The sequence below is a fragment of the Sylvia atricapilla genome, chromosome 5 (assembly GCF_009819655.1).
Source record: "Sylvia atricapilla isolate bSylAtr1 chromosome 5, bSylAtr1.pri, whole genome shotgun sequence".
Classification (NCBI taxonomy): domain Eukaryota; kingdom Metazoa; phylum Chordata; class Aves; order Passeriformes; family Sylviidae; genus Sylvia; species Sylvia atricapilla.
The window spans coordinates 63,037,318-63,063,763 of NC_089144.1; the positions used below are offsets into that span (position 1 = coordinate 63,037,318).

The 26,446-nt window shown below is 41.6% G+C and overlaps 1 protein-coding gene across 4 annotated transcripts in view; it reads left to right on the forward strand.

Moving 5' to 3' along the window:
- DENND5B (DENN domain containing 5B) overlaps window positions 1-26,446 on the forward strand; it is a 103,838-nt gene that overhangs the window by 41,296 nt on the left and 36,096 nt on the right. For all 4 annotated transcript variants that reach the window (XM_066319756.1, XM_066319758.1, XM_066319757.1 and 1 more), the window contains exons 2-5: window positions 5,979-6,088; window positions 11,150-11,816; window positions 21,994-22,181; window positions 25,379-25,912. In XM_066319756.1, coding sequence (XP_066175853.1) covers window positions 5,979-6,088; window positions 11,150-11,816; window positions 21,994-22,181; window positions 25,379-25,912 — 1,499 coding nt within the window. The remainder of the gene's footprint in view (window positions 1-5,978; window positions 6,089-11,149; window positions 11,817-21,993; window positions 22,182-25,378; window positions 25,913-26,446) is intronic.

The window sequence follows — 26,446 nt, forward strand, 5'->3', positions numbered from 1 at the left end:
GGACTTGGGGCAACGAAGCTCCTTTTTAATAGAATTTTTTAGATACTGCATCTTTTCCAAGTGTAATCAATTTGTGGCAATAATAGTGTTTCATTACATTGTGTTTGTGGATAGAAGTAGGCTGTACAACGCAGGGGAGTGTCCATAGCTCTGTATTTGTATCATTGTTGTCAATGTCCCTTCCTGTGCAGGAGTCTTTACCTAACTTCTGTGACTGTTTAGCCATGGGATTGATGATAATAAATGGTCAAAGTACTGACACGGACATCAAATGAGAAGGTGTCCTAGAGCATCTGATGATACATTGTTTCATGGGTTGCTCCTTTTCATTTTTTCTGTTGCAGAGGTGGTGGCTACCTCTGTACAGGCTCAGTGCCAAATTCCATTTGAATTAAAATATCTAGGGGAGAGCTGAAAGGATAGCTTGGCAAAGGGACTTGTACAGGTAGTGTGGATATGGGCCATTAGCAAGAGGCATCTCTAGTTTTGACAATCATTTTGTTTCCTTTGATTTAATACTGACGCAACTTTTTAGTTCAAAGTGCTCAAAATTAGAACGAAATAACTTAAGACACATGAGGTGGAAAAAACCATCATTTTTGAAATGTGGACTATCTTTAGGTGCCTCCTTAAGAAAAGAGAAAATTATTCTAAAGTACAAATTAACTTCTAATAATGTCTGTTGAAAGAACTCCTGTGCCCTCTGCTGAGGGTTACCCTCCCAAAAAATCTGGCCTTGGCAGAACTATCTGTGTCCCCTACACTGATGCCTGGATTAACAGCTCAAGTAGGTGGTTATAGTGGAACTACTCTGAATTTACACCTAGAGAGTGAATCACCAGAGAGGTCACTGGTGTTGCAGATTTAACAGAGGCTCCAGCTCTATAAAACTTTAACTTGAGGAGGATTGTGTAATGCCTTTGTGTATAGTGTGAATGCGAGTTTTTTCGACAAAGAAATGCCAAGGCATCCGTGGAAACATTTTTGTCTGCAGGAGATGAGCAAACCAGTTGGAAGAAGCCTCAGTTAGACATGCTAGCAGGAAGCTCTGCCTTTAGAAGTGATAGCTGTTGCTGGAAGACATTAAAATTGTTCATCCACGTTCTAAACATAGCTTATTTATTCACATTTCAGTCTAAAAACACCCAGTTATGAGACAGAAATTGCGAATAAAGCTATTAGGTAACTTCAGTTAGTCCTGCAAATGGCGTGCAATACAGGATTGAAGGTGCAACAACATAGCTAACAGTATTTTATACTAAATAAAACTTCTTGAGTTTGGTTCAACACTAGCTGAGGGACTGATGTGTTTTTTTCCCCTGAGTTTCTCAGGTTCTGGAAGGGCTCAATATGTGAACAAAGATGTCTTTCATAATAGGGAAGCTGTAAAGCAGCATGTTGTTTGAAGTGCTGAGAATTTAATCTTGTTACTAATTTTGACAAGTATTTCTACCACGTCTGTCATTGCATTCAACACCTCTATAGTAATTCAGTCCTGGGAGGTTTTATTTATCATGTGGATTTACCCTTTGGATTACTTTGCCAGTAGTGGGAGGAAGAGAGATTGCAAGGGGGAATATTTAAGGTCTGCTTCATATTATTTCCCTTCCCCAGTACATTGTATACCTTTTCATCAAGCATTCACACTTGCTTTTTTTTTTTTTTATTTCTGTTTGTTATGTTGTGTAGTCTTGTACCAATATCTGCAAGCAGATCTCCATGGCAAGAGCTCAGACACTGCAGACAAAACTTCAGGTAAAGAGGGGTTAAGGATAAAGCAATGATCAGGACCTCTCTATTTCTTTATTTTCAGTCTTTTAATTCCTCTTGAATCAAATTAAAGATCACAGATCAAAATCAAAACCAAAACTCTTGGACTTTTTTATTCTTTTACCTAATTTAAATCAATATTTGGAAGATTTTGTTCTGTTTCTAGAGACTCTCTTGGCAGATGTGGTTCCCCAGCAAAATCCCACTGGTGATGTCAATACATTGTCAGTGTAGTGGTGGAGAGGAGACTGTGCTAGGTCTCTGTGCTTAATAGACTGAACAATCTTGTGAGGCCATTTTAGAGGATACTTACGAGGCTTAGTTATGTGGATTTGTGAATAGGGGGGACTGGAAGGTTCAGCTCCACCAATTTCTGCTGCAGAGACACAAAGTTTCCTGACACCTCAAGGAGGCTTATTTTGCAGTCTAGATTTAAATAGCAATACTGGTGAGGTTCACATAGACACATACCTCCCCCAAAAATCAAAATAATTGAGATGTATTGATAAGGTACACATCCCCTATGGTTTCCTGCTTAAATAGGATCCATTAATTCCTTTACATATTGGCATACGAAAGGCAGGTTAGACACTGCCCTCCTCCTCAGCCCCCCAAAATCCACTACCATCTTATAGGCAACTCAGATTTTCAAACTTTGAAATGAAAACTGTTTTGTCTGCCTTGTCCCAGTCTTCCCTTTCATATCACCTCCATCCTCTGCTGTGAGATTATGAGAATGTGAGGTCAGAAATAGGAACTTTGAGTTAATGTCCTTGAACTCAGATCAGCTTCCCTCTGCCACCTTGGCATCTTGGGGAGGCGTGGAAAAAGAGCAGCAGAGCAGTTTCTGCACTACTTAAACTAACCAGTCCCTGAGCCTGACAATTAACAGCTTGCTTGCTCCCCAGCCAAGCACTGTTATTCCTGTGCCCACATTGTTTTCTCACTCACACGTTGTGTATTATTTGCTTCTTGTGCAGGGTCATCCTGTTATTAAAAAAGCTTAACAAAATTCCATCTGCAGCAAGAGGACGTGGCTGGGTGTGCTGAGCACTTTTAATTAGGGGTAGCTATCACAGAGGTGGTCACCATGAGCACTGTGCATAGCTGTGCTCCCAGAACGTTCCTCTAAAGGAATAAAAGATATTTTTGTTCCTGTAGTCACAAGCATTCCTGTCTACATTCCAGAGCTTGGAAGGAGTGACAGATAGCTCACATTCCCGGGACCAGAGGGTGTGGGTGGAAGATGCTTCTGCCTGTTTGGTGCAAGGCTTTATATGCCTCTGTCACTGTGACAATTAATTGAAACAGATCTATTTAAACCTGAAGATTGCTAAATTTTTCAGTAGGATCACTTATGAAAGTCATCATGATTAGCAACTCTGTGACTTTAGCTGCATTTCCCTGATAATTGTATCCTTCACCCAAAACAGGAATCAGGCTTGTTCTCTAATTTTCAGCAATCTTTTAGTTTTGAAACAAAACCAGCACAGTTTTTTTTCTTGATCTAGCATCCATCATTTCACCATTTGCTTTTAATTTGAAAATAAATGTCCCTTTAAAAGCCAGCTCCTTAAAGGCAGGCACAAGTTGTTTAAGAGCACCGTTAACAGGATGTAGTATCCAAATGAAAATGGAAACTGAATCTGACACATTTTAAGCAATTTTTAAAAGTACTTGAATTTTTTTTTTAATATCCTGAAAGCAAAAGGATTCAATTCAAACCTATTTTTCAATTTGTTTGAGAGGCAGCTGTCTCTGTAAGTAGTGCTGTTTGCATGGGCAGCACAGATCAAATACAGTATTCCTATCTATATTCATAGTACTGTTATCTGACTATTAGCATTTTAGCAAATGGATTCAATTTGCATTTAATACTTGGTTCACTTTAAATGTGCCTTGCTAATCCTGTTTGGAAAGTTAGCAAAGAAGCACTTAAAAGCACATGGGCGGTTTAATGAAAATTCACTGTTCGTCTGGAATAAAGCTAAGTAAATTCTCTCTGCCACATGTGACTCAGCAGTTCAGAACTTACCAAGGCTGAGAGCTGAGAGTATCAGGTACCCTTCAGTCCAGATGCCTTCCATCATGTTTGCCAAGAAGATTCTGCTCCCTGTGGTTCTCTTCCAGCTGCTTGTCAGTGTGGAGCTGGCTGTCATGGTCCATGCCTCTCCTCTGGTTTTGGTGAGACTTGGGATGTTTCCTGCTAGTTTGAGGAAAGGATGGCATTTCACCCTCACACACAGGCTGCTCCTGTCACATCCTTGTGCTGTTTTTTTCCTAATTTATATATCTCCTCTAAAAGTTTGCTCGGCTTGTCTTTCCATGAGGCAGCTTTGTATGGAGGGTGCAATGTCATGTCCTTTCAAGCTAATGACTTTTGGTCATTAAGTAAGGCTGATTTACTCCAGTGTGGTGTCTTGGCTCTTCTCTTTTCCCTCATGATCGCTGATTGAGAGAATTGTGCTTTCTCTATGTGTGTTTTACCTTAAGTTTATATTTTTCTTAAACCACCGGAGTGGTAAACTGCAAGCACTGCAGAGACTCTACAAAGGTAAGTTGTTTGTGCCATTTACTTTCCTGGATAAAATGAATCCATGTTGTTAGCCTACAGGGACATTGTAACTGCTGGTTTTGGGCAGCTGGATTTCTTAAAGCAAAGCTTACACTTGGTAACTAAATTTTTTTTTTTTTTCATTTTTTTGTCATGAGAAAGGAAACCTTTAAAGAAATTTAAACTTCAGCAGCCACTTATTGTTGGCGGTGGAGCACTTGATGAAGTCCTCCAGATATTCTCTTCTAACTTTTAGTAGAAGCAACCAAATAAGTTTAGTATCAAATACCTGCCTTTCTGCCAAGTCACAGTTGTAAGGTAAACTCTGTCAGATGTGAGAATGATTGAAGATCTAATTGGGAAATCACCTCTTGCATATTTGTTTGATTATGCAAGCTTGTTAATTGCAGTTTGATTCTAAGAGCTAAAAACGTTGCTGAGTATGTCTAAGTACATACCTGGAGAGAAAATTTTTGCTGGCTTGCTTGGTGGGATCTTTATTTTGTGAAATTTTGGGAATTGGTGGATGACACTGTGTCTTTAATGGCTCTGCAAAGAACTTTTGGACCAAAATAAGAGGTTATTCCACTGCCATGTTCTGAAATAGAGAAATGATATCTAGTTTTGGTGTACTTGTCTGAGCTTGTATCTGAGCATGAGGAGGATCTTCATAGGTTATCAAACATTAAACATGGCACTGCCTTTTTACTATTAAAACATATCCCCAAATGCCACATTCCCTTTGAACACTTCCAAGGGTGGTGATTCCACCACCATGATTCTGTGATGTGTCTAATAAGTATTGTATGGAAATAACAATATCTTTGAAGCCTTAGAGATTACTTGGGAAGGAAAAGATTTTAAACCCCTTCTCATAATGCACTTGCATGTTGTAAGAACTGGTTTAGCGTGATAGTGCAATAGATGGTCATTTAATTAATAGATTTTAAAAACTCTTTGTTTCGATTACTGTTTTGCATGCTGTAGACAATCCAGTGGAGGGAACTCCATTAACAATATCACTGTGAAATATAGTATTTGTATGCTGATAACTGGATGCATTTCTGCTTGAAGTCTAATTTCAATCTTCCTCTCTGCACTTGCTGGACTCTTTGTGCGGAAAAAGTCTGCCCTTGAAATTTGATGTAGAAAAAATAAGTGTTTAATTTTCACACAGGAGTTGTAATATAAAAAAGATTATCTATAATGAATCCTTAAATAATTTATAATAGCTGAGAGGTACTCATATTTTTTATTGACCTTAAAGACAGCTTGTAACAAACTTGTGGAAAAGTGCTCTTTCAGAGATTAAGTAAAGTCATCTCTAGATACTCAAGCTGTAGGGGAAGGCCAAGAATCAAGTTGATTGCAAGATCTTTTTCTGCAAAATTCCAACAGTTACTTTTCTCTTGACAATATATTTCCATTCTGTAAATACTGAACTGGCAGCTGTGTTGCAACTACAGTAAGATTTTGTGGAAAGGAGGGTAAGGTCAGACTGAATGGGAATGTTTCTCTTTTAAAAGTAATATATCTGTTGAGAGTCGAAATGTCTATCAGATTTCACAAAAAAAGAAAAGGAAAAGAAAACCCAAGCCAGCTCTCTCTGAAGCCTCAATGCTGTTTCGAGTCATTATTTTTTCATTTGTTGCAGGAGAGAATTTCGACCAGAGTCCCCTAAGAAGAACCTTCAAGTCCAAAGTTTTGGCCCATTATCCTCAGAACATTGAGTGGAACCCCTTTGACCAGGATGCTGTCAACATGGTAGGTAGAGAAAAACTCTTCTCATATTGTTACCTGACAGCATCAGCTCTCGAGAGCTTCCTGGCTGGTTTCCAGCCAGCCCTTGTGGTGCTCTCGTGATCTTGTGGTTGTGGTGCTTCTGCTGGGGCTAAGAGCACTCACTGGGTATGCTGCATGAGAAGCTGTAGAGGAAGAGGTGTTGTGAAAACACAGAATGCTTTCAGGCACAACGAAAGTCAAGTGCTGCGTTTCCCTCGTTGGTTCTAAGTGTGCTGCGGGGTGGAACAGGTCTAAGCACCAGCCCAGGGACTGGGTGAGAAGGGGTGTGGTCACCTAGGATACCTAGCCACAGGTAGGAAGGAGTCAAACCAAGGAATTTTTAAGATACTGATATCCACGTGAGGTTTTTGAATACAAAGCACCTTGGTTGTGCAGACAAGGGAAAGAGGAATCTTTACGCAGAAGCTGGAACTTACCTAAGCTACAGCTTTTGCTGGGTTAGGACTTTTAATGGAACCTCTGCACCAATTCATCTCTTATACATCTCTTTCTGCTCAGTTACATTTGGTGTGAGCATCTGTGGGGCTGAGTACCATGGACTGGGAAGGGTGGCAAAAACAGTTCCTGGAGTGGGGGCAGATGGAAGACTGATGATCCACTGGGAGTTTTTCTGAAGAGCTGGTTATTAAAGGATGTTTCCAAAATCACCAAAGCATTTGTTAAGAACATGACCTGACAAAGACAACAGATTACTGGTATTTGAGCTTCCTGTACAGAAAATGCCATTTGTTTCTTAATTTAAAAGTAACTGATTGTTGTAACAGTAACACTGAACAATATTATCACTTCTAGCTGTTTTAAAAAATGTATGTTGGGTCTAACTCAGTACTGGAAAATCAGGGGTGCCCTTCCCCCAGTCTAGGTTAGATGAGCTTTGTATTTGAGGAAGGCAGGACAGCACACTACCTCCTTCAAAACAACTGACCTCATTGTATGGTGCAAGTGGGGAGTCAGGAGACTCTCCTGGCCCTCACCCAGCAGATAGAGGTGGGGAATGTTAAAACCCACATTAAGTTGGCCTTTGCAAATGCAAAAAAAGCGTTTGGCGCTTCCCTGCAGTCATGAAGGTGTAGAAATCTGGAGCTCATCTGTATTTCCACCAAATTTTATTTTTAACATTCTACCAAATATTTAACACAAAGGAGCTGGAAGTAGCAGTGACACAGAGAGCTGACTCTGTGGCACTGCACTTGCCTAGAAAGGCAGCGATGAGCCCAGTCACTCCCTCTGCCTGCTGATAGCTGGGGATTTCTGTCTTGTGCTTTCCAAATGTGCACTGCTGGAGCTGGAGTGGTATTTGGGCTGGTCCCCACATCACTCTGCTTATACAGAAGGCACAAAGGACTCAGAGCGATGCTTCATCAGCAGTTAAGATGGTAATAGCTCAACTGCCAAGGCTATTTATGCCTTTTGGTTCTGCCTTTGCATTTGGGGGTGTTCCAGTATGAAGTGATGAGGGGTGTGCAGCAGGAATACAGCAGCTGGGATTGGTGTGTTATTTGTCTCTCACGTTACAGTGGAGAATGTCTAATATTCATGAAGTGTGATCACAGTATCAGACAAAAATGGAACGCTAAAACCAGCAAGAGACCTATTAAAATAAGTGAACTGAGCTGCATTGAACACATCTTTAATTTGCAATGTGTCTTGGAGGGAAAAAAAGGCATCTACTATCAGCAGCAGTATTTAATGATCTTTTAAATTATCTTTTGTAGAACTTTATTGTTTTGATCTGAAACATCATTTAAAGTAGTATCCACCTCCACAGAATCCCTTGAGGTAATTATTGGCCTTTCTGGTCTTGCCTTGCTGCATTAGTTCTGCCTGTGTTTGCTTTATGTGAGTTTCCAGAAGCAATTTTCCTCAGAGAAGAAAATGCGTAAATCCTTGAAGGTTAACTTGTGAGAACTCTGGCTTTGCTGGATGCCTGAGGAATTTCAGCTGCCTTCTGGAACCATACTGTCACTTCAAAAATAGCCCCCTGAAGTCCCAAGCAATCAAGCTGCCAAACAGTCATGTTTTCTCTCTGTTTCAAAGTATGTGTCAAAGTACAGAGTTCTCTTTAATAGGGAATTGTTTTACCTCCCCTGCTTTTTGTGATTATCCCTGCCTAACCTCACATGCTATCTTCTGTGTCCATTCTGCAAGTAAGTGTTGTATCAAACTAAAGTTCTCAGTAGAGAGATACAGAAATTTTTAGAATATGGGCTTCCTATTTTAGCTCTCTGATTCATCAAGGTGTATAAATCTTTGCCTGTATTTCTGAAGTTCAAGGAAGCATTATCTGTTTAATGTCTCAAGTACTGAAATAAAAGAATTAAAGGTTCCCTGGTGGAATTTGAATGAGCAGGCTTTAACACAAACAAAAGCATCTTTCTCTCCACCCCCTCACCCACAGTGCAATTTGAGTATGGAGCTTGCTGCCACAGCATGTTGTGAACATGAGAAATACGCAGAGGCTTAAAAAGTGAAATGAAGAATCTAGTGGAGAAGAGGTGGTCCAAAGGGGACCTTTGGTTCAGAAATACCTGCAAATGATGATGGCTGATGTCCTGCCTCTGTGCTTGGGGAAAGGGTATCTCCTGCTCTGGACATCCAGAGAGAGGTTATGGGTTAGTTGAAACCATTTTATCTATCCTGGTGCAGCTTCCTCTTGTTTTTACAAAGCATCTTGGTTATAAGCCTTATTGCAAATATGGTACAATTCCACCGTTTTCTGCTGATGGATACCTTTAAATATAAATAGACAAGTGCTCAGGAAACCAAAATCCTGTCCTTTGATCAGTAATCTCAGATAGCTTTCAGTGTTTGTACAAAGATGCAGTGCAGGTGACTGACTGTGTTCTCAGCATTAGTGAGCCAGACTCACAGCAGCAGGCTAAAATTTCACCCCTCTTAGCACATCCCAGGCTGCTCTCCAGCTCTCCCCTGTGTCATGTGTGACACAGATGAGATGGGAAGTGATTGATGTCCGAGGCCCTAGGATGAAAGTTTTCATGCATTAACCACAAATTCAAAGCTTTCTATATTGCTGGAAAATTATTACAGGCTCTTCCTTTTGATCTTAGCTTCTTAAGTGACTCCTGGTCATTCCTCCTGCCTCGGTTCTTCCCATCTTCTTTTTTTTTCTTTCCCCTCTGTTTTTTCATGTATCCTCTTATATGTCTAACAACAGCAGAGTCTCTGGGCCAGGGTTTGTGGCCTGAGTCTTAAAAGGTTAATAATCTGCATGTGTCAAGTTGTGGCTAAAACTTAATAGACAGGCATCTCTTTATGTGTGTTTACCCAGTATATAAAGGACAAGGAATAATAATTAAGGCTTGGAGGAAATTTATTTAACTGGCCTTTTGAAACTGTCTCAGCTGATCTGAATTTCTCTGATGCCTATCTGGGTCTGATTGTAATAGTAGATCTAATTTGCTTGTCCAGGTATTTTTCTGTAAAGCGAAGAAAATTTAATCTTTGATAGCATTGAGATTTAAGCTTATGATTTCAGTCTGGTTGGCTTTGATAATGCTTATAGCCACCAAATGAAAGCCCACATTCTAGTAATAATTTTTTATTAAGCAAGCCAAAATAATGAGGTTAAAAGATATATTTATTGTGGAGAATAAATTTAAATGAAGTGCGAAACAAGGATTTTTTACTACTTCTTTATTGGAAAAGCCTTAACCATGGCACTGCTCTTAATGTCTCAATAAAAATTATAAAGCTCTTGAAGAAAAATGTGGCTGCTCTTCAGAAATAGTTCAAGCTGCAATTTCATGGTTTGTGTCAGCAAAGCCCATCAATTGAATTAAATTCTTCTGCCAACTCCAGGCTACTTATTTCCCTACACATTACCTTTTTGAGCAATACGTAAGAGCTGTCCTAGATAATTTGGGGGCCTGAAAGCCTGTTGTGGAGTCTGGATCTCTTGCCTAATTCCCAGCTATACCAGGCTGTTGTTGAATGGTCTCTGCAAGGTACACTGCTGAAGTTCAGGGTAGGATGTGCCTGAAAAGACATATTATTTCTCCTGACCTCTTCTAGCAGCAGAGGAATTTACTCCTGGTCGAGGTGAGACATTAGGAGACGCACTCAGTTGTGCCTAGGTTCACATACCGCGGTAAAGTTAGCTTCTACTGTTGCCTTTTTTGAAAAGGAACACTTTGAAGGTTCTTCTTCTCTTCTTTCCTTTTATTTCTTCTCATGGTACAAATAAAATTATGGTCCTTCATTTATAAGCATACTTATTTAGCTAGAACATGAAGAGTTTCCTGCTGATGTGCAATTCAAACAAGTCTTGCTGGATGTTTGTTGTTTTGTATTAGATGGTTGATAGCACTCTCAAAGAATGTCTGGAAAAATGCCTTGATTTATCACTAGGGCCGTGCTTCAGAGAAACACCCAGAGTAGTAGAATCACTACAACGGATTTTGCTGAGTGGTAAATCAAAAATGAGGCTTTCATAGATTTTGGGTGTTTCCCTCCCTGCCCCTCCTTTTTTCCAGTCTAAGCTATTTGATAGCACTTAGAGAAGAAAGTAAATGTAATAGCTGCCAGCCAGCTGGGGTTTGGTTTGTTTGTTGGTTTTTTCCCCCCAGAATATTAGGGAAGATCAAAGAATTCCAAAACGTCTATGTAATTTAAATTCAGTGGTATAAGATGCATCCTTGGTTCTCTGATTTTAGAGTACTGTGGGCATGATATATGCAAATGAGAGCAAAACTTCTTTTTATATGATGCTTAACTAAATGACACAAAGACTGTTCAGTAGTGAAAACAGTTTCAGCAAGCAATGAAAATGAGTTGTAATGAGTTAATAGATGGATTATTTTGGAGGATGCTTCCCTTTCTTCAGTCACGTCTCTCTCTTAAATGGCATCAGTTTCAGGCTCTTTGTTCTTGGATACTTTTTATGTCTAAAGGTAAATGGCTTGTTGTGATGCAGCAGATAAAAAGAATGCGCCTGTGCAGCAGAAATAGCAAACCAAAATTGTGTCTTAGGTAACTCTGTCTCTTTCTTTTCTTCTCCCTTAGCTGTGTATGCCCAAGGGGCTGTCCTTCAGGACGCAGGCGGATAACAGGGACCCGCAGCTGCACTCCTTCATCATCACCAGGGAGGACGGCTCGCGCACCTACGGCTTTGTGCTCACCTTCTACGAGGAGGTCACCAGCAAGCAGATCTGCACGGCCATGCAGACGCTGTACCAGATGCACAATGCAGAGCAGTACAGCAGCGTCTGTGCCTCCTCCTCCTGCAGCATGGACTCCCTGGCCAGCAGCATCGACGAGGGCGACGCCACGTCCCTCGCCAAGCTCCAGCGCTACAACTCCTACGACATCAGCCGGGACACGCTCTACGTCTCCAAGTGCATATGCCTCATCACCCCTCTGCCCTTCATGCAAGCCTGCAAGAAGTTCCTGATCCAGCTCTACAAGGCAGTGACCTCCCAGCAGCCACCACCTCTTCCCCTGGAGAGCTACATCCACAACATCCTCTACGAGGTGCCCCTGCCGCCCCCGGGGAGGTCGCTCAAGTTTTATGGGGTTTACGAGCCCATCATCTGCCAGAGACCTGGGCCCAACGAGCTGCCACTCTCTGACTACCCCCTGAGGGAGGTCTTTGAGCTGCTGGGCCTGGAGAACCTGGTCCAGGTCTTCACCTGTGTTCTTCTGGAGATGCAGATCCTTCTGTACTCACAAGGTGGGCCCTCATCCAGCAATGTCTGTTTCCAGCGGGCAGTTCCTGGGCAGCTGCAGCTGCAGGGGCTCACAGAATTTCATGTTATGTGGAGCTAAGGTTGATTTTTGAAATGTGAGAATCCACTGAAAAAATGGGAGAAATGAGTGTGTCCTAATGAAAGCAATAAATAATTGTTTCCTTCAGGCAGTCTAGGTGCTGCTTGTTTAATTATGCATTGTATTTATCACTTGTGACAGCTAGCAGTAGAATACATTTGCTTATTTATCCTCACAATGCCCTTGGTCATGCAAGACAGCATGAAATTAATCCTATCTTCTTCAAAAATACCAGCAGAAAGTAATACATCTTGTAGAAGACACTTTTGCTACCACTTTGTTTTTCAAATTTCAGCAGCATATCCAAGTCTGGTGTAATTTCCTGCCTCCCGTATGATGGATATGTTCTTGTTGAAACACTGAGAGTGTTCTAGCACTTGGAGGCTAAAGATTTAATGGTGGACTGAAACTGTGTGGAGCTACAGGTCATTCCTCTTTCATGTTTGGCAACATTGCTGACAAGGATGCTGGTCCTTCTTTTTGAGACATGAAGGTTGGCCAAACACTGGCAAACATGCCAACATGCACAGAGCCCATTCATGTTCCATGTTGAAGTGTGCCAGCAAAAACATCTGGTTTTGAAAACCTTTTCTGTTACGGTTGTGGCTTTCTGTAATAATGCAACACTCTGCTGCAAGTTTGGGGAATCCTGACTTAGTACTGGGCGTCCTTTGGGGTTTTACACCCCTATTACTGTTTCCTCTAGGATGCTGGTTCCTGCGAGTCTGGCCCTGGTGGTATTTGGATGCTAAACACGTCAAGGTCAAGTGTTCCTGCTGATTTTCAGGGGGGTGTTCAGACTTCTTGGATGTTCCTCTAAGTCTCACTGGAAGCCTGTCCATGTAATTTGGGTTCCCAAATGGCATCTGTGATTCTGACCCTAAATTAGGAAAACGCACGTCGGTGAAAATTTTTCCGGGCTGGGGGGAGTGGTTTTATCAGAGGAGAATGTAAAATCTGGAGCCAGGAGGTACATGTGCTGTGTAGTGAAAAGAGGAAAAGGTGCTGAATACCTTTGGCTTTTCAAGAGAAGTGGTTCTAGCAGCAGACAGCTTGAAATGGAGCAGGGAGAGAGGATTGGAAATCATCTAAAATGAGCGTGGATAATGAACCTTCAGGCTCCAGAAGGGATTGCTTGGGTTTGTCCTATGAAAGTAAAGGTCAGGAAGTGTGTAATGGTAATGCTAATAACTAAATGACTGAGAATGGGGAAAAATGTTCAAGGAGGTGGAAAAAGGGTAGTTCTTCTGCAAACGACTGAATTCAAAGGATTGATAGTTCTTTGCTGAGCTCTTCTCCACATGGACTCCAGGGGTTTGCTTTCAAGAACTGAAAATGAAAGGTTTTATGTTCTCTCAGTTTGAAGTGTGAGCAGAAATCCTGCTGTTAGTTTTGATTAAGCTGCTTTTCCCCTCCTTCCTGCGTCTGTGTGTGTGCACTTATCCCCTTTCTTCCTCGGCTGGAATTGTGCTGCTTTTGCCACTTTGCACTGGGGTTTGCTGTTCAACAGCAGCACCACTGAAATGCCTCTCACCCATCCCTGCTCATCAGTCCCACCCTGGTCCCTGCTTAGGGACTCACTAAGAACTGAGAATTTTTTTTTTCTTTTTTCTTTCTCACTGATAGATAGTAACATTAGGAAAAATGTGCTTGTCAGGTTACATTTTAGTAATATTTTGTGCATGTGGAGAGCAACTTCTATATGCATTTCTTTTGTAATAGTCTTTGAGACAGACACAAAATATCTACTAAGTCATTTTGACTCAGCCTTCATGTCCACCAGCAGTTAGATAAAGGTTGTTCTTCCAATACCTGGTTATAATTTAAGGGATTACTTGGTTGGTTTGGTTTCATTGTGTGGGGTGTTTTTTAAAAGAAAAGTGAGATAGTATGAACTAATCCTTTCCACCCTTCAAATTCCAGAATTTTTTCTTCACCCTTTCTTGTCTTCTGTTTGTGAATCTAGGGATGTCCTTGACATGACTTTTAGTTGCCTGTCTAATACAGACACGATTTGATGGTGCATGGGGGAAAAGTATATAGCTGTATTAGGGAAATTCTGTGATTATGTAAATAGCAGTGTAATGCTGCTATTTCCCAGAGGTGAGGAATGTGGAGTGGAGGGCAAGTGCAAAGCCTCAGTTTTGGCATACCCTGATAACTGAGTGCTTAGCTAATTGTGTACTGAGGTTTCTTTTAAATGTCAGTTCTTGCAATTCCCGAAAAAGAAAGCAGCAGCTATTTTCCAGTTCGAGGTATAACAAGTCTAGAAGGTACTGAAATCTTCTCTCTTAAGCTTTGAGATCCATCAGGGAGAAGCACTTTTTTAACTCTCAAGTTCTTTCAAGGCAAAAGATGAAAAGGCTTTGGCTGATATCTCTCTTGAATAACAAATGGGAGAGACATTCTGCAAGTTTGCCCTTCTTTGCCTTCCTGCTTTAAAGAGAGAGGGTGGACTCATTGGATTGTTTCCAGAGCCTTGGCCTTGCTGCAACCTTTCCAACTCAACAAGAGATTAGTAGATGATCCTCTGGTTGCAATTTCAAGCAAGACAGCATTATTTACACAAAATCACAATTCACTGACAGAGTCCTGTAATACTCAAGAAATCAGAGGTGGACCGAGACCTACTTCAATTCACTAAACTATTTCAGTGGAAGCTGCTGTTAACATCTGTGGCAAATGCAAGCTGACTTTTTTGTGATTCTCCTAGATGTGTTGGGAGGAAGCTTTTCATTTAAGCTTGCCAAAAATTTTAGTTCTTCCTCTATAGAATAAAGGCTTCTTTTGGAAAGTGGAGTGAAAATATAAATTGTTGCACAACTCCAACAGTGAACCTAGTTGGTAATAACAGCAGTGAAAGGCTAGCAGGAAGGTTGCACAGAGACTGTACTGGCTTTTCTGGAGTAGTTTTTCTCGAGGGAATTAGGATTTGAGGATGAAAAAGTTTATTTTTAACCCTGTAGCTGGGGCATAATGTTTCCAGCAGCCTGAACAAAGGCATCTAAGTCAATGAAGAGGTGAGGGTGTTGGGTGACTTTACCCAGCTTGCCCTGGATGTGTTCCCAGGATAGGAGAGTGTCTGGCACAGCTCTGCCCTGGGGGCAGGACCAGTGAGTGGCTGTTGGAACCATGGCTGCTACAGTCATCTTTGGCTACCCAGTTGCACTGTTGGTGGTGTCTTAGGGGTGACGGGTACCCCACCACTTGGGAAAATGCAGGGATTGTAGTGGATTGTAACTTCACTTGACAGCTGTGGTGCTGAAGCAGAGGGCTGAAGAGACTGGCAGCAAAGAATGGTGAGCTCATTTTTCAAGCTGCTTTGTTCCCATCCATTATGGGCTGCAGAGCTGGGTAACTGATGGAGACCTGTGCTTGCAGTTCAGTGCTGAGTCTGAAATGATCAGCCCTTACTGTTCCTGGAGACTGTGTGGACTTCTAGGGAGTTAATCACAACCACTTCGGGTGGGAAGTGCCAACTTTGATCTGGAAAAGTGGTATGGAAACCTGTACCTGAAATCACTTTCACTGTACATTAATTCCTGCAGCTTCAAGTTACATCCTTCTACATATAGAGAATATTTTTAAGATTAAATAGGGCAAGTTTTCAACATTTGGGCTTTGAAAACCAAAGGAAGGGATTAGATATGTTTTCCCTGCAGCTCTTCAGGGTGCAGTCTTTGCAGTGATCTTTTAAATGCCCTTTATTCAGAGCACAGCTCTCCCGTGCAGCTGTGCAGATGTAAGGTCTTGTTTAGGTCCACTCTTCAATAGCTACTCCCATTTCCAAAGGATAAGTAGCAAAACACCACTGGTGTGAGATTCCTGCTGGAGAGAGATGAATTAAACTGTGAGCTCTGTGGAAACCTCAGCAATCCATTCTGAATGTCTGCCTTTCGAGGGATTTAAACATGAGAGGGAACACGTGGATGAGACAGAGATAAACTTCTTAGAGCTTAGGCTGTTTCTGCTCATTATAATTTTGAGCATTTTCCAGGGTGTTTTTCCAAGCGCTTGAGTAATTGCTCCTCCAAGATTGAAATATTCTTTGCATTAATTTTTTTTGATCTTAGAAATTATAATACAAATGACTATGCATATATGAAGTCATTGCCTAGAAAGCCTTTTGTCTGAAAGGTCTTTCTTATGAAGTCTGTTTTAGGGGAAATTTTTAAAAACTGATACATGCATAATGCGTTTGCCTTTCAAAGCATTTTTACACCAAATAGTTACATAGAAAAATCTTTGCTCTTCTACGCATTAAGTAGTTGCCCTCTACACTAATTTTCATCCAAATCAGGGGAAAGTTATTGCAGAGAACAAATTATATGGGGTCAAAACCTCTGTGTGCTATGGAAGAGACCTGGGTTTAGGGCCTCAGTAGAAGTCAGAGGCTGCAGTGTGTGTTTCCCTGGAAAAATGACAAGTACTTGGGTAGAAAAATCAGAGAATGACATATAGCCTTTCTTTTTAAGTTAGGTGAAACGACAAAATTATTTTTTAATTAGAAGTTAGTCAGTTTTGTTAGCCATAGGCAGTATGACCTGAAAAGTGAAGGTTTTAAAACATCTGGAAATAAAGGAGAAGGAGCTGGTTCAGGTCTGTGCCACAACCCCACTCCTGTTTGTGTTCACAGTAAAGGGAGATTGGGCCACTGCTTTTAACACTCTGCACGCACACACAGCCAATGTCTCCACTTTTTTTTTTTTTTTTTTTAACTTGTATCTCATTTTTTTCCATGATGAAACATCTTTAGCTTTTCAGAATGAGGGAAAGAAAGTTAAATTAGGCCTTTCCATTGCAGTTATGGCAAATACCAGATAAAGAAGTAACATGGCAGTCTAAAGTGATCTTGAGCAAAGTTGCTCCCTGCTGCAATCTTGTGTCCTCCCCATCATCATGCTGCTGGCTGGGGAGCCTGTTCTGCTCCAGCAGCCACAGGATCAGGAGCACCTTAATGTGTCCTGCTGGCACCTTGGCAGCCTTGTCACAGACTTTTGCCCTCTTCCCAGAGACTTAACCATGCTGGTAATGGGAGCTAATTCTTGAGGCGGCTCCTAATCGTAAATTAATTTATGCTGAACCACTGATAGCAGGCTGGGACATAAAATTAAATTATATAGTTAAGTTAAAGTTAAATTATATAAATGGAAATGTGTTGAAGCAGAAGCTTTTTGTATTAAGTGTTGGCCAACAAGGAAAAAGGGTAAGAATTGGCCGCTGTGAGTATTGGCCTTGGGATGTTTCCCTTGGGGCAGAGCTGACCCCCAGTTTGAGAGGCTAATTCTTCAGGCAATTGGATGCAGGCTGGTCTTGACCCTTCTGTTTAAGAAAATATGTATTTTCATATTTGCATATATAGCCATTCTGCTTTTATCATATAGCTGATGTGCTACGTCACTCACTGGCAAACCCACCCTCCCTTTGGGGATGGAAGGGGACATTTCCTCAGGACAGTCTGCTGGTGACAACTCCATGTCATGGCACCTGTGCAGGTTCCCTGAATGCAGCACTGCTGCAAGGTGATTTCTGTAGTGAATAAACTTTTCCTGCATCATTTTTGGGTGTTCTATCTGAACATCTCTTGGAAGTCACCAGGACTCGCTTGTCAGTTGTCACAGCTGCCAGCACACAAACGGGATGAAAGGCAGAAGCTTCCAGGGCACTTTGATGTCTGCAGCACTTGTGTGTGCTGCTTCTGTGGAGCTATTGAGATCTGATTTGAAAACCTTTGCTTTCATAAACAATTTTTGTCTCTGATGTGAATTTCAGATTTCGTTTTTCATCTGCAGTGTGCTATATATAAACATTACAGATCTGAAGGTACCCAGACCCAAGAGAGGTCTGGTTATGAGCTGTTCTTGACTCATAGTCAGAGCTCAAAGCAGAATAACTTTATTTTCCAGTTTTTCCAGTATACCTAGCTTGCCTAATTCATATCTTACTACAAAAAAAGAAAAAAAGAAAAAAAGGCAGTTGAATAACAATTGCTTACAATACTTGGACTGAAGAGGTAGCATTTGGAAAAACTATTGGTCACAAGAATGTTTGAAAGCCTGTTCAGGTGTTTCCCTCTAAAGAATTAGCTTTTATTCATTCAGGCTCACTGATTTTGTTTTTTCTATTGTTAACTTGGTTTATTTTGTTTAAAGACAATTGTTTTGTGCATATTGATAAGGTACTCTTTGAGAATACCATCTGATTATCATCTTCCAGGATACCTTTTTAAATACGTGGCCTTCAAAACTGCAGTTATCCTCTATGTGTGTTCTGAAAGCAGTAGAGGAAAGGAAGTGGTGTCCAGGTAACTCATCTTTTCAAATGCTTTCAAGTGCTCTCAAATTGTATGTAGAGTGAGATTTCGAGAGGAAAATAAAGAAGCCCTGTCTATTTTTAAAGCCTCGGGCTGGATTTAGAGGATGCAGGCTGTGACTCCAGCTCTGTGGTAGGCTTTCTGCCCTACCTTTGGTAGGTTACTGGAACAGAGACTTGGAAAATGGCCAAGTTGTGCTTACTTTGGGAAGGCTGGGGGTGTTGAAACTGGAGTAGCAGTGCACTGTTCCCAGCAGGAACGCCGTTTCTGGGGAAAATGAGCATGTGTGCTCTTACACATTCCTTAATCACAAAATTCCTGTGATTGGGAATTTGCTGAGAAGGTGCCAGGTGAAATTCTCTTCTGTTTGATTATGACCAAAGATTTGAATCTGTTTTGGGGGTAGAACCTGAATGCAGCCTTAGCTCTTTGGGGCAGGGATAACACTGATGTCCTTTTGCCTTCTCAGAGCATCTTGGGAGGGACTTTGAGATATCAGACTCTTTTGTTGCAGAAAAAGTAATTTTTATGTTGAGCTCTGTGAATTGCTTAACATCTCAGTGCTTCTTTCCCCGGTACGTAGGATGAAAAGAAGATTTTGTTTGTTTTTTTTAGTCACTGCCTGTGTTTGAACTTTAAGATCTTTGGGATAGATATTTCTTATCGATTATTGTCCTGTTATTGTGTTATGGTGAACCAACATCAAGACAAAAAATAGTCAAGTTTTGTCCTCTTTCAGGAAAACATGTATAGGGAATTGATGTTCAAGTGCTGGAATTCCATTTCCAGCAGAAAACAATGATTGGTAATTCTACAGGAGTATCTCAGGGGATGCATTTTAAGCTCTGTATCTTGTGAGCCATATGGATGTTCCCAGACCTGGGTAGAGTGTGGCTGAAGCTGGTGCTGGAGCAGCAGAACTGCCAGCCTGCAGTGGAGCAGGTCCCTGCAGCCCTTGCATGTCCTGCACAGGGAATTGAGGTACTTGGCCAAGGGTCCCCAGCAGATGGTGCCAGAAAAGGGAGGTGAGTCCAGAGTCTTTGAGCTTGACTCTGTTGGCCCCTCCTTCACTTGGTGAAAAAGTTGTGTGAGACACTGCACTGCACAGCTGTTGGAAGGCAGTGGTTGCAGTAGAAGCCCCAGGGACCACTTTGCCCTGGAGTTACCCTCCTGGAGCAGTTTCTCTTGGAAAACAATCTGTGAACAAATTAGAGATGGAGCTTCGAACATGAAAAGTCATAAGATCATGGTTGGAAAAGACCTTGAAGACCATCAACCCCAGCTGTAAATCTAACACTGCCAAACCCACCACTAAATCAGGGTTTTAATTGCCATATTTACGTGTCTTTTAGATGCCTTCAGCGATGGTGACTCAATCCCTTCCCTGAACAGCCTGTTGCAATGCTCAACAGCCCTTTCAGTGAAGAAATTTTTCCTAATATCTGATCTAAACATCCCCAGGCACAACTTGAGACCATTTCCTCAGTCCCCTGTTTCCAGGTTGTCCTCAGTAATCATGTAAGCGTCCTTCAAAGGATGATTAGTACAAGAATGTCTCCATCCAAAATTATTTCAGGCTTTATGTGATAGATGTCTAACTTGGTACAGGCCTGAAAGTACGTAAAAAGTAACTAGAGTTTCTGACTTCTTTAAACCGATGAAAAAAAATTTACATATTTTTGAATATTATTTTTCCGGAGAAAACTGGAACTTCCCTCTCTTCCGTCAAAACTGCTGGGTACCTAAATGTTTTTTATCTGCTAATCACTGACAAGCATTGCTAGATGGTAACAAGCCTAATAATTTAGTCATCACTACGTTTCTTGGGTTTTTTTTAAAAACAGCTTTGCTCATTGTAAATTGATTACAAAATTTGTGCTAAGTGACCATGTTAAATATTATCAGTAGCACCAGAGAAAAATTAGCATGCATTTCCAGAGTTGAATGCCCTTATCCAAAAAGATCCATGCAACTTCTCTGCCAAGCCCTGTTTCTTCATGTGGCTGTGTAGATCAGAATGGATTTTGAAGGTGTTTCACATACTAAGACATGCTACTTACCTTATTTGATTTTTTTTTAATCTTTAAAGCTTTCAGAGTTATGAAATGTTACGAGACTCATAAGCTTCTCCAGTAAGTATTATAACTTGAGTTTGTGTAAGTGCTTCTCAAGAAGAAAGGGAATGCACATGTCTAATTATAGATCATTGCATGGGCAAGGATTCATAAGCAACTGATCTGTAGCTGGGAGTGTTTTGCAGGTGTAACCTTGAGGCTGACTGGGATGCAGGAAAATAATGCTGAAGGCTGACTGAACAGTTATTAGTGAGACAAGATGAAAAACGTTTTTCCCTGCCAACTGACCTTCTGCAGTTTGTGGCTGGTTTTCCACAGAGAGGTTGTAGTAAAGAGAATGGGTTATGCAGTTTGTTGTTGTAATTTGCATATTTATTCAAGAGCATCTTCCCAGTGACCTCCTAATAGCTGAACCGTGCCAGATGACAGTGCTTTTGCTGTTGTTGGTGTCTGTCAAAGCCTCGGGCTGGGATGTTCAGGAAATGGAAGGGTCAAGCTGGGCTCCTCTCCAGGCAAAAGCAGTCAATGGGGCTGTAGGGAAAAGCCTTCTCACCTGACTCAGAACCAGGGTGTTCATACCTGTGTCTTTCATTTCCTGGAGTGGGGCAGAGAGGATGAGGAGAGATGGGCAGCAACCCAAGTGTTACCCAGGGTCTGGATCTGTCCTCTGTGAGAGGGAAAGTCTTTTGGTTGCTCAAGCCAGACCTTGTGAGACTTGCCTGGCACTGATGAGGCTTGGCTTTGGACACAGCCATGGAGCTTACAAACACAGGGATCTTTACTCCTTTCCACGTGGATTGTCTGCACTTTGAGATTTGCTGTAAGGATTACCATCTCCTTAAGACCAGCATGCAATTTATTTATTTATTTATTTATTCTCAACTTATACCCTCATTTATATTAATAAATACCTTGTGGCATTGCATCATGCCAGCTGGATATTTGATAAATAATTTTCTCTTATCCAAATTCTGAAATAGCCAGCTCAGCTGGACCAAAATAAATTTTAATTTAAAAAATAATGCACAGTGAGCTTACTAAAATCAAAATATTGCAAAGCAATGAACTAGTGGATTAAATACAAATTTGGGAAAGTAATGTAATACAAATATACTAGCTACACAGAATATATTTGAGAACTAAATTTATGTTAGGCTTCTGTTTGGATTTAACTTAAAAGCACTGCTTTTATATACTTAGGGACTGTAAACTTCTGCTGGTCTGTGGCCAAGACAAGTCTTCAGGAAAGTACACTCAGCTTTGGAAATAGCAAGTGGAGCAGAAGCAAGCAGGCAGGCAGGAGCAAGCAAGAAACCACAATGTTTGCTTGAAGTTCACTTCTTTCTTCTCTTCTTCCCATGTGAAAATACGTGCTTGTTATGGAATTAGAGTACTATTGTCCTGTGCTAGAGATAGAACTTCTGGTATCTCTTTAATAAATTAATTTAATGACAGAATAGATCTAGATAAGGTATGAATATCTATGCTCAGCAGTTCCTTTATGTGAGGAATGAGTTTTGATGGATTAAAAAAATGTTTAAAGTTTTTTAGTGCAGTCTTATTTTCCAAACAATGTCTTATCATATAAACATGGTTTCTGTCTTGTTTTAACACTGATGTCCTTGCCAAACAGATTTCAAGAACAGGACATGGGGAGATAATTCAATATCTGTATTTCTCTCTCCCATGTCTAGATTATCAGCGTCTGATGACAGTGGCAGAGGGAATCACAACGCTGCTGTTCCCATTTCAGTGGCAGCATGTGTATGTCCCCATCCTTCCTGCCTCTCTCCTGCATTTTCTGGATGCTCCTGTTCCCTACCTGATGGGGCTGCAGTCTAAGGAGGGAACTGATCGCTCCAAGCTGGAGCTGCCTCAGGAGGTCAGTGTCCGCTTTGGGGTTGGAATGTCTTATTAACATTTGTGTGAATTACTGCTGGAAAATAATACCTGGTGTTCAGAGGCTTCTCTGGCTCTGTAGAGACTGATTGCCAGCAGGAGTGAGATAGTGTGGGGAAGTCTCCACAGCCCTTCTTGGTCCATTTCTGAATTTAGTGAGTACCAGTTACTGTTTTGATTTCTAAATACTTCTCCTTCTGCTGGTTTTTGTGACAAAGCTGAAAGTTTGGTGGGTTTCCCTACATCACATGTTTGACCAGGTTTTGTTACACCATCGGCGTCACAGTCCTACTGACAGAGGGCTAAAGAGCGTTTCATTTGGGGAGGATCTTGATGGATCTGGATCTCGGGTGCAGTTGCTAGATGGTGTAAACCTGTCTTTGTCCCCCTGCTGCTGAAGAGTGTGCCTGGTCCTGGCAGCCCCGTCCCATCCATGGCTGAGCTCATGTGTTTTTCCTGGTGTAGGAATTAGACCAGCACCCTGGCCTCAAACAAGCCAAGTTTGCATTAATACCATGCCTATGAACTGCTTAGAGAGAAAAAAAAAAAAAAAAAGGAAGGAGAGGTCATCCTCTTCATCTCAGGCTTAAATCCTTGGTGGTGGTGGAGAGTGAAATGGAAATTTTTCTCCTCAAAATTTGATGAAGGTGATTAAAGCCGCTTCACATTTTTAACCTGGCCATATGGCAGAGTCTTTGGGATATGGCTCACCTGTCTGCATTCCAGATGGTGACTGGAACCAGAGCATGCCATCTGCTTTTAAACTTAGGTTTCTTCTTAAAAGCGGTGGGAACCCCAGAAATACCTGTTCATACAGCAGTAGCATCTGCTGCCAGTGGCTGTGCTGAGGGGACAATCCTGGGGACAGAGTCCTTAAGGCTTCCAAATACCTGCTCTGACAGAGAAGGCAGATGGGAGCAGCAGCAGAGGAGAATATGAAGAGCGGGAGTTTTTGTGTAGAAGTGGAGGGCAGGGGTTGTACAATTTTTAATAAAGGTCAATTTTACATATTGCATGAAGGTGACTAAGTCAGCCTTGGTGACATGGAACTGCAAATCCATTACCTCATGGATACAATGACTGAAGCACATGAAATCTGCATTGGTGTGGAAGCAAAGCTGCTATCTGGCTGTGCTCCTCAGTAAAATCATGCTAGAACTACATAATTACTGCAATTTTTTAAATTATTAGTCACGTGCTTTTGGTTAGCAGATTAAGCTGTCATTTTCCTTAAATTAAAATTTTAATGTGACAGTATTTGATATTGCAGTATCATTGGAATAACAAATATCACCAGGGAGAGAAGAGTAAGAGTGGGATGGAATCTGCCCCCTCCGTGATGTTTAACAAATGAGTGAAAAATATCAGCATTTATGAATACCGTGGGTCCAGTAACTGTAGCAGAGGGAAAGAAAGAAGACATATTGAACAGGCAAGATCTTGAATCTCAAATTCCTCTAGACAATAAAAAATAAAAAATGCCTCAGCATGTGAGCAGTGATGAAGTGCTGTTCACAGCAGCATTCCTTTATTGTTCAGGCCAGAGGCTAGCTCTTCAAGCTCTTGCTCTAAATATAAACAATTTGTTTGTTAGAGATAAAAATGCTAACAACTGGCCATCATGCTGTCTTAAGGTTACTAATCTCCCTGCATTAATTTTAATCATCAGATGTTTTTGAAGAGAGAAGTGAGACCAATTCCCCAAGGGTTTTCTGAATCCAAATCTCGTTTTTCAAATTTTGTAAATGATATGCAGAGCTGAAATGAAAAAGCCTTTGAAATGAAATATTGATAGATAAGAAGGCAGTCCCTGGGCTAAAGAAGTGTACTGACACATACCACAACTCTGTAATAGCTACACAGCTAAATAAAGCAAATAGGTTTTTCTGGAGAAATGCTTTCCTTTGTACAGACTAAATTTAATACGAAAAAGCTGAAGGGCCACTTCTATTTTACCAGGGGAATCCTAATACGCTTTAATCACCTTTCACACAGATACTTTAATGCTAATAAATATGTCCCTGAAATATCCAATATGTTATAAACATGCTTGCTGTGCAATGTATTGTCCTGCTGAAAATCAATCTTTTCAGAAATGAAGGAAAAGAAATCATTTACTTTCACATAATCTAAAGAATATTCCAGGGTGTTTGATAAGAAGTAAAGAACACTAAAAGTGCCTGGGAGAAGGTGGAGGAGCTGTGCTAATGGCCAAGTCAGGCTAACAAAGACCTGCTGCTGCCCTATGGGTTTTCTGCCTCTCCTGTTCTGCAGTTTTATGCCAGGATAAAATGCATCAGAGCTCAGCACCTTGGGAATCTGACCTGGTTTAAGATTTTACTCAGTGCACTCACGGTGAATTTCAGATGTAAGCTGCCGTTCAGAAGATCAATTACTGTTTTTCATTCTGCTATTATTCCTGAGGGTGCATGTGCAATGTAATTAATTTTTGTGTGGGGTTGTTCTATCCCTCCATTGGCACTTTCCTAGTAAAAGTATCTGCTCTGCTAGATTAATGTCTTCACTTAACTTTAATCTTATGGGCTGAGATCCATCTCCATTCATAGCAAAGCTAAGAGCACTCTCTTTAAATCTCAGGCAGAGGAATTGCCAATATTAAAAGTCTCCATGGAAACAGGGGTCAGGGGAGTAGGAAAATTAGACTTGGCCTCCAGTGGACAAGCCGTACTCAGACATAATCCCAAAGGATTTCCATGGAACCCTCTTTTGTAGTTCTGCTTGAAGCAGCATCATCTTTCTCACTCAGCATCTCATTTCTTGGTAGCACAGTTGCAGAGGCTTCTTGCAGCTGGATCCTGGTAAAATAAATGTGCCTGTGAGATGCAGTAATTCACAAAGATGGTATTTGCATGGACTGAGAAGTGGTTCTGCACTTCCTGCTTGGTGGTGTGTCCTTGGCTGCTCTGGGAGGGCATATGAAGTCTTTGTGGTGGGAACTTTGGGGTCTGCGTGTCCTGGGGGAACAGGAGAGGGTCAGGAGCCTTTATTTGTCATCCATTTGACCCTCAGCTTTACTGAAGTCTGAAATGTCAGAGCTAACGTGTCCTGGATACGTGTGCACTTACCCTTCTGTCTGGAAGCACCCTGGGAGAAAAGGCTACATCACAGAGGAACCAGTTCAGTGCTGAGGGTCTGTTTTGAAACTTGTTTGTGTTTCAGGCAAACTTGTGCTTCGTAGACATCGATAACCACTTCATCGAACTGCCAGAGGAGTTCCCGCAGTTCCCCAACAAGCTGGAGTTCATCCAGGAAATCTCCGAGGTGCTCCTGCAGTTTGGGATCCCTCCAGAAGGAAACCTGCATTGCAGCGACAGCGCCACCAAACTCAAGAACTTGGTTCTTAGTGACCTGGTGAACGACAAGAGGAACGGGAACATCCCCAGCAACGCCCTCAACATGTACGAGCTGCTGAAAGGCAACGAGACGATCGCCCGCCTGCAAGCCCTGGCCAAGAGAACGGGTGTGACCATGGAGAAGATGACCATCACCAGCCCCCTCACAGAGGAGAAGGAGAGGAAGTTGTCGTGTGAGGAGCTGGAGCTGAGGGACTACAAACTGAACGTGCAGCTCCGAGAGGTTTTCGCCAACCGCTTCACGCAGATGTTTGCAGACTACGAGGCTTTTGTCATCCAGGCTGCCCCTGACATGGAGTCGTGGCTGACAAACAGGGAACAAATGCAGAACTTTGACAAAGTAAAGATAGCCCTGTATTCGTGTCTCCATCTAAAAGGGGGAGGGATCATAGCTGTACTTGTATATATAGCCTAAGTGCTCTTTAATCTGCCGTTCCTCATCTGCCTCACTGCAAGATTTGTCCATTTCTATTAAACAGGGCCAGATCTCCTGCCAGAGTAAATCTGAACACATCCACTGAGCTGTTCAGAGCCAGTACAAACCAAGCTGGCAGGCTTCTGCCTGCTCATGGGGCTGCTCCTGTAGGCTTGGTGGAAGGGTAGCAATGCAAAGTGACTTCTTTTTTTGTCTTATTTTCTTCTTTTTGTTTTTTTGAGAGGAGAGGTGCACACTCGAGACAGAAAACAAATCTAGTTTTACATGTTTCCTAATCTGACAGTTGAGGGTTTTTTTGTAGTGGGTAATGTTGTTCTGAAGAAGGTTATCACTTAAAGAGTATTGTTATGACTCTGTTGCAGTGTATGCACAAGAGGGAAAAGGAATCCCTTGAGATTAGAAATGAGGATGTAAAGAGGTGGGAGGATAGCAAAGGAA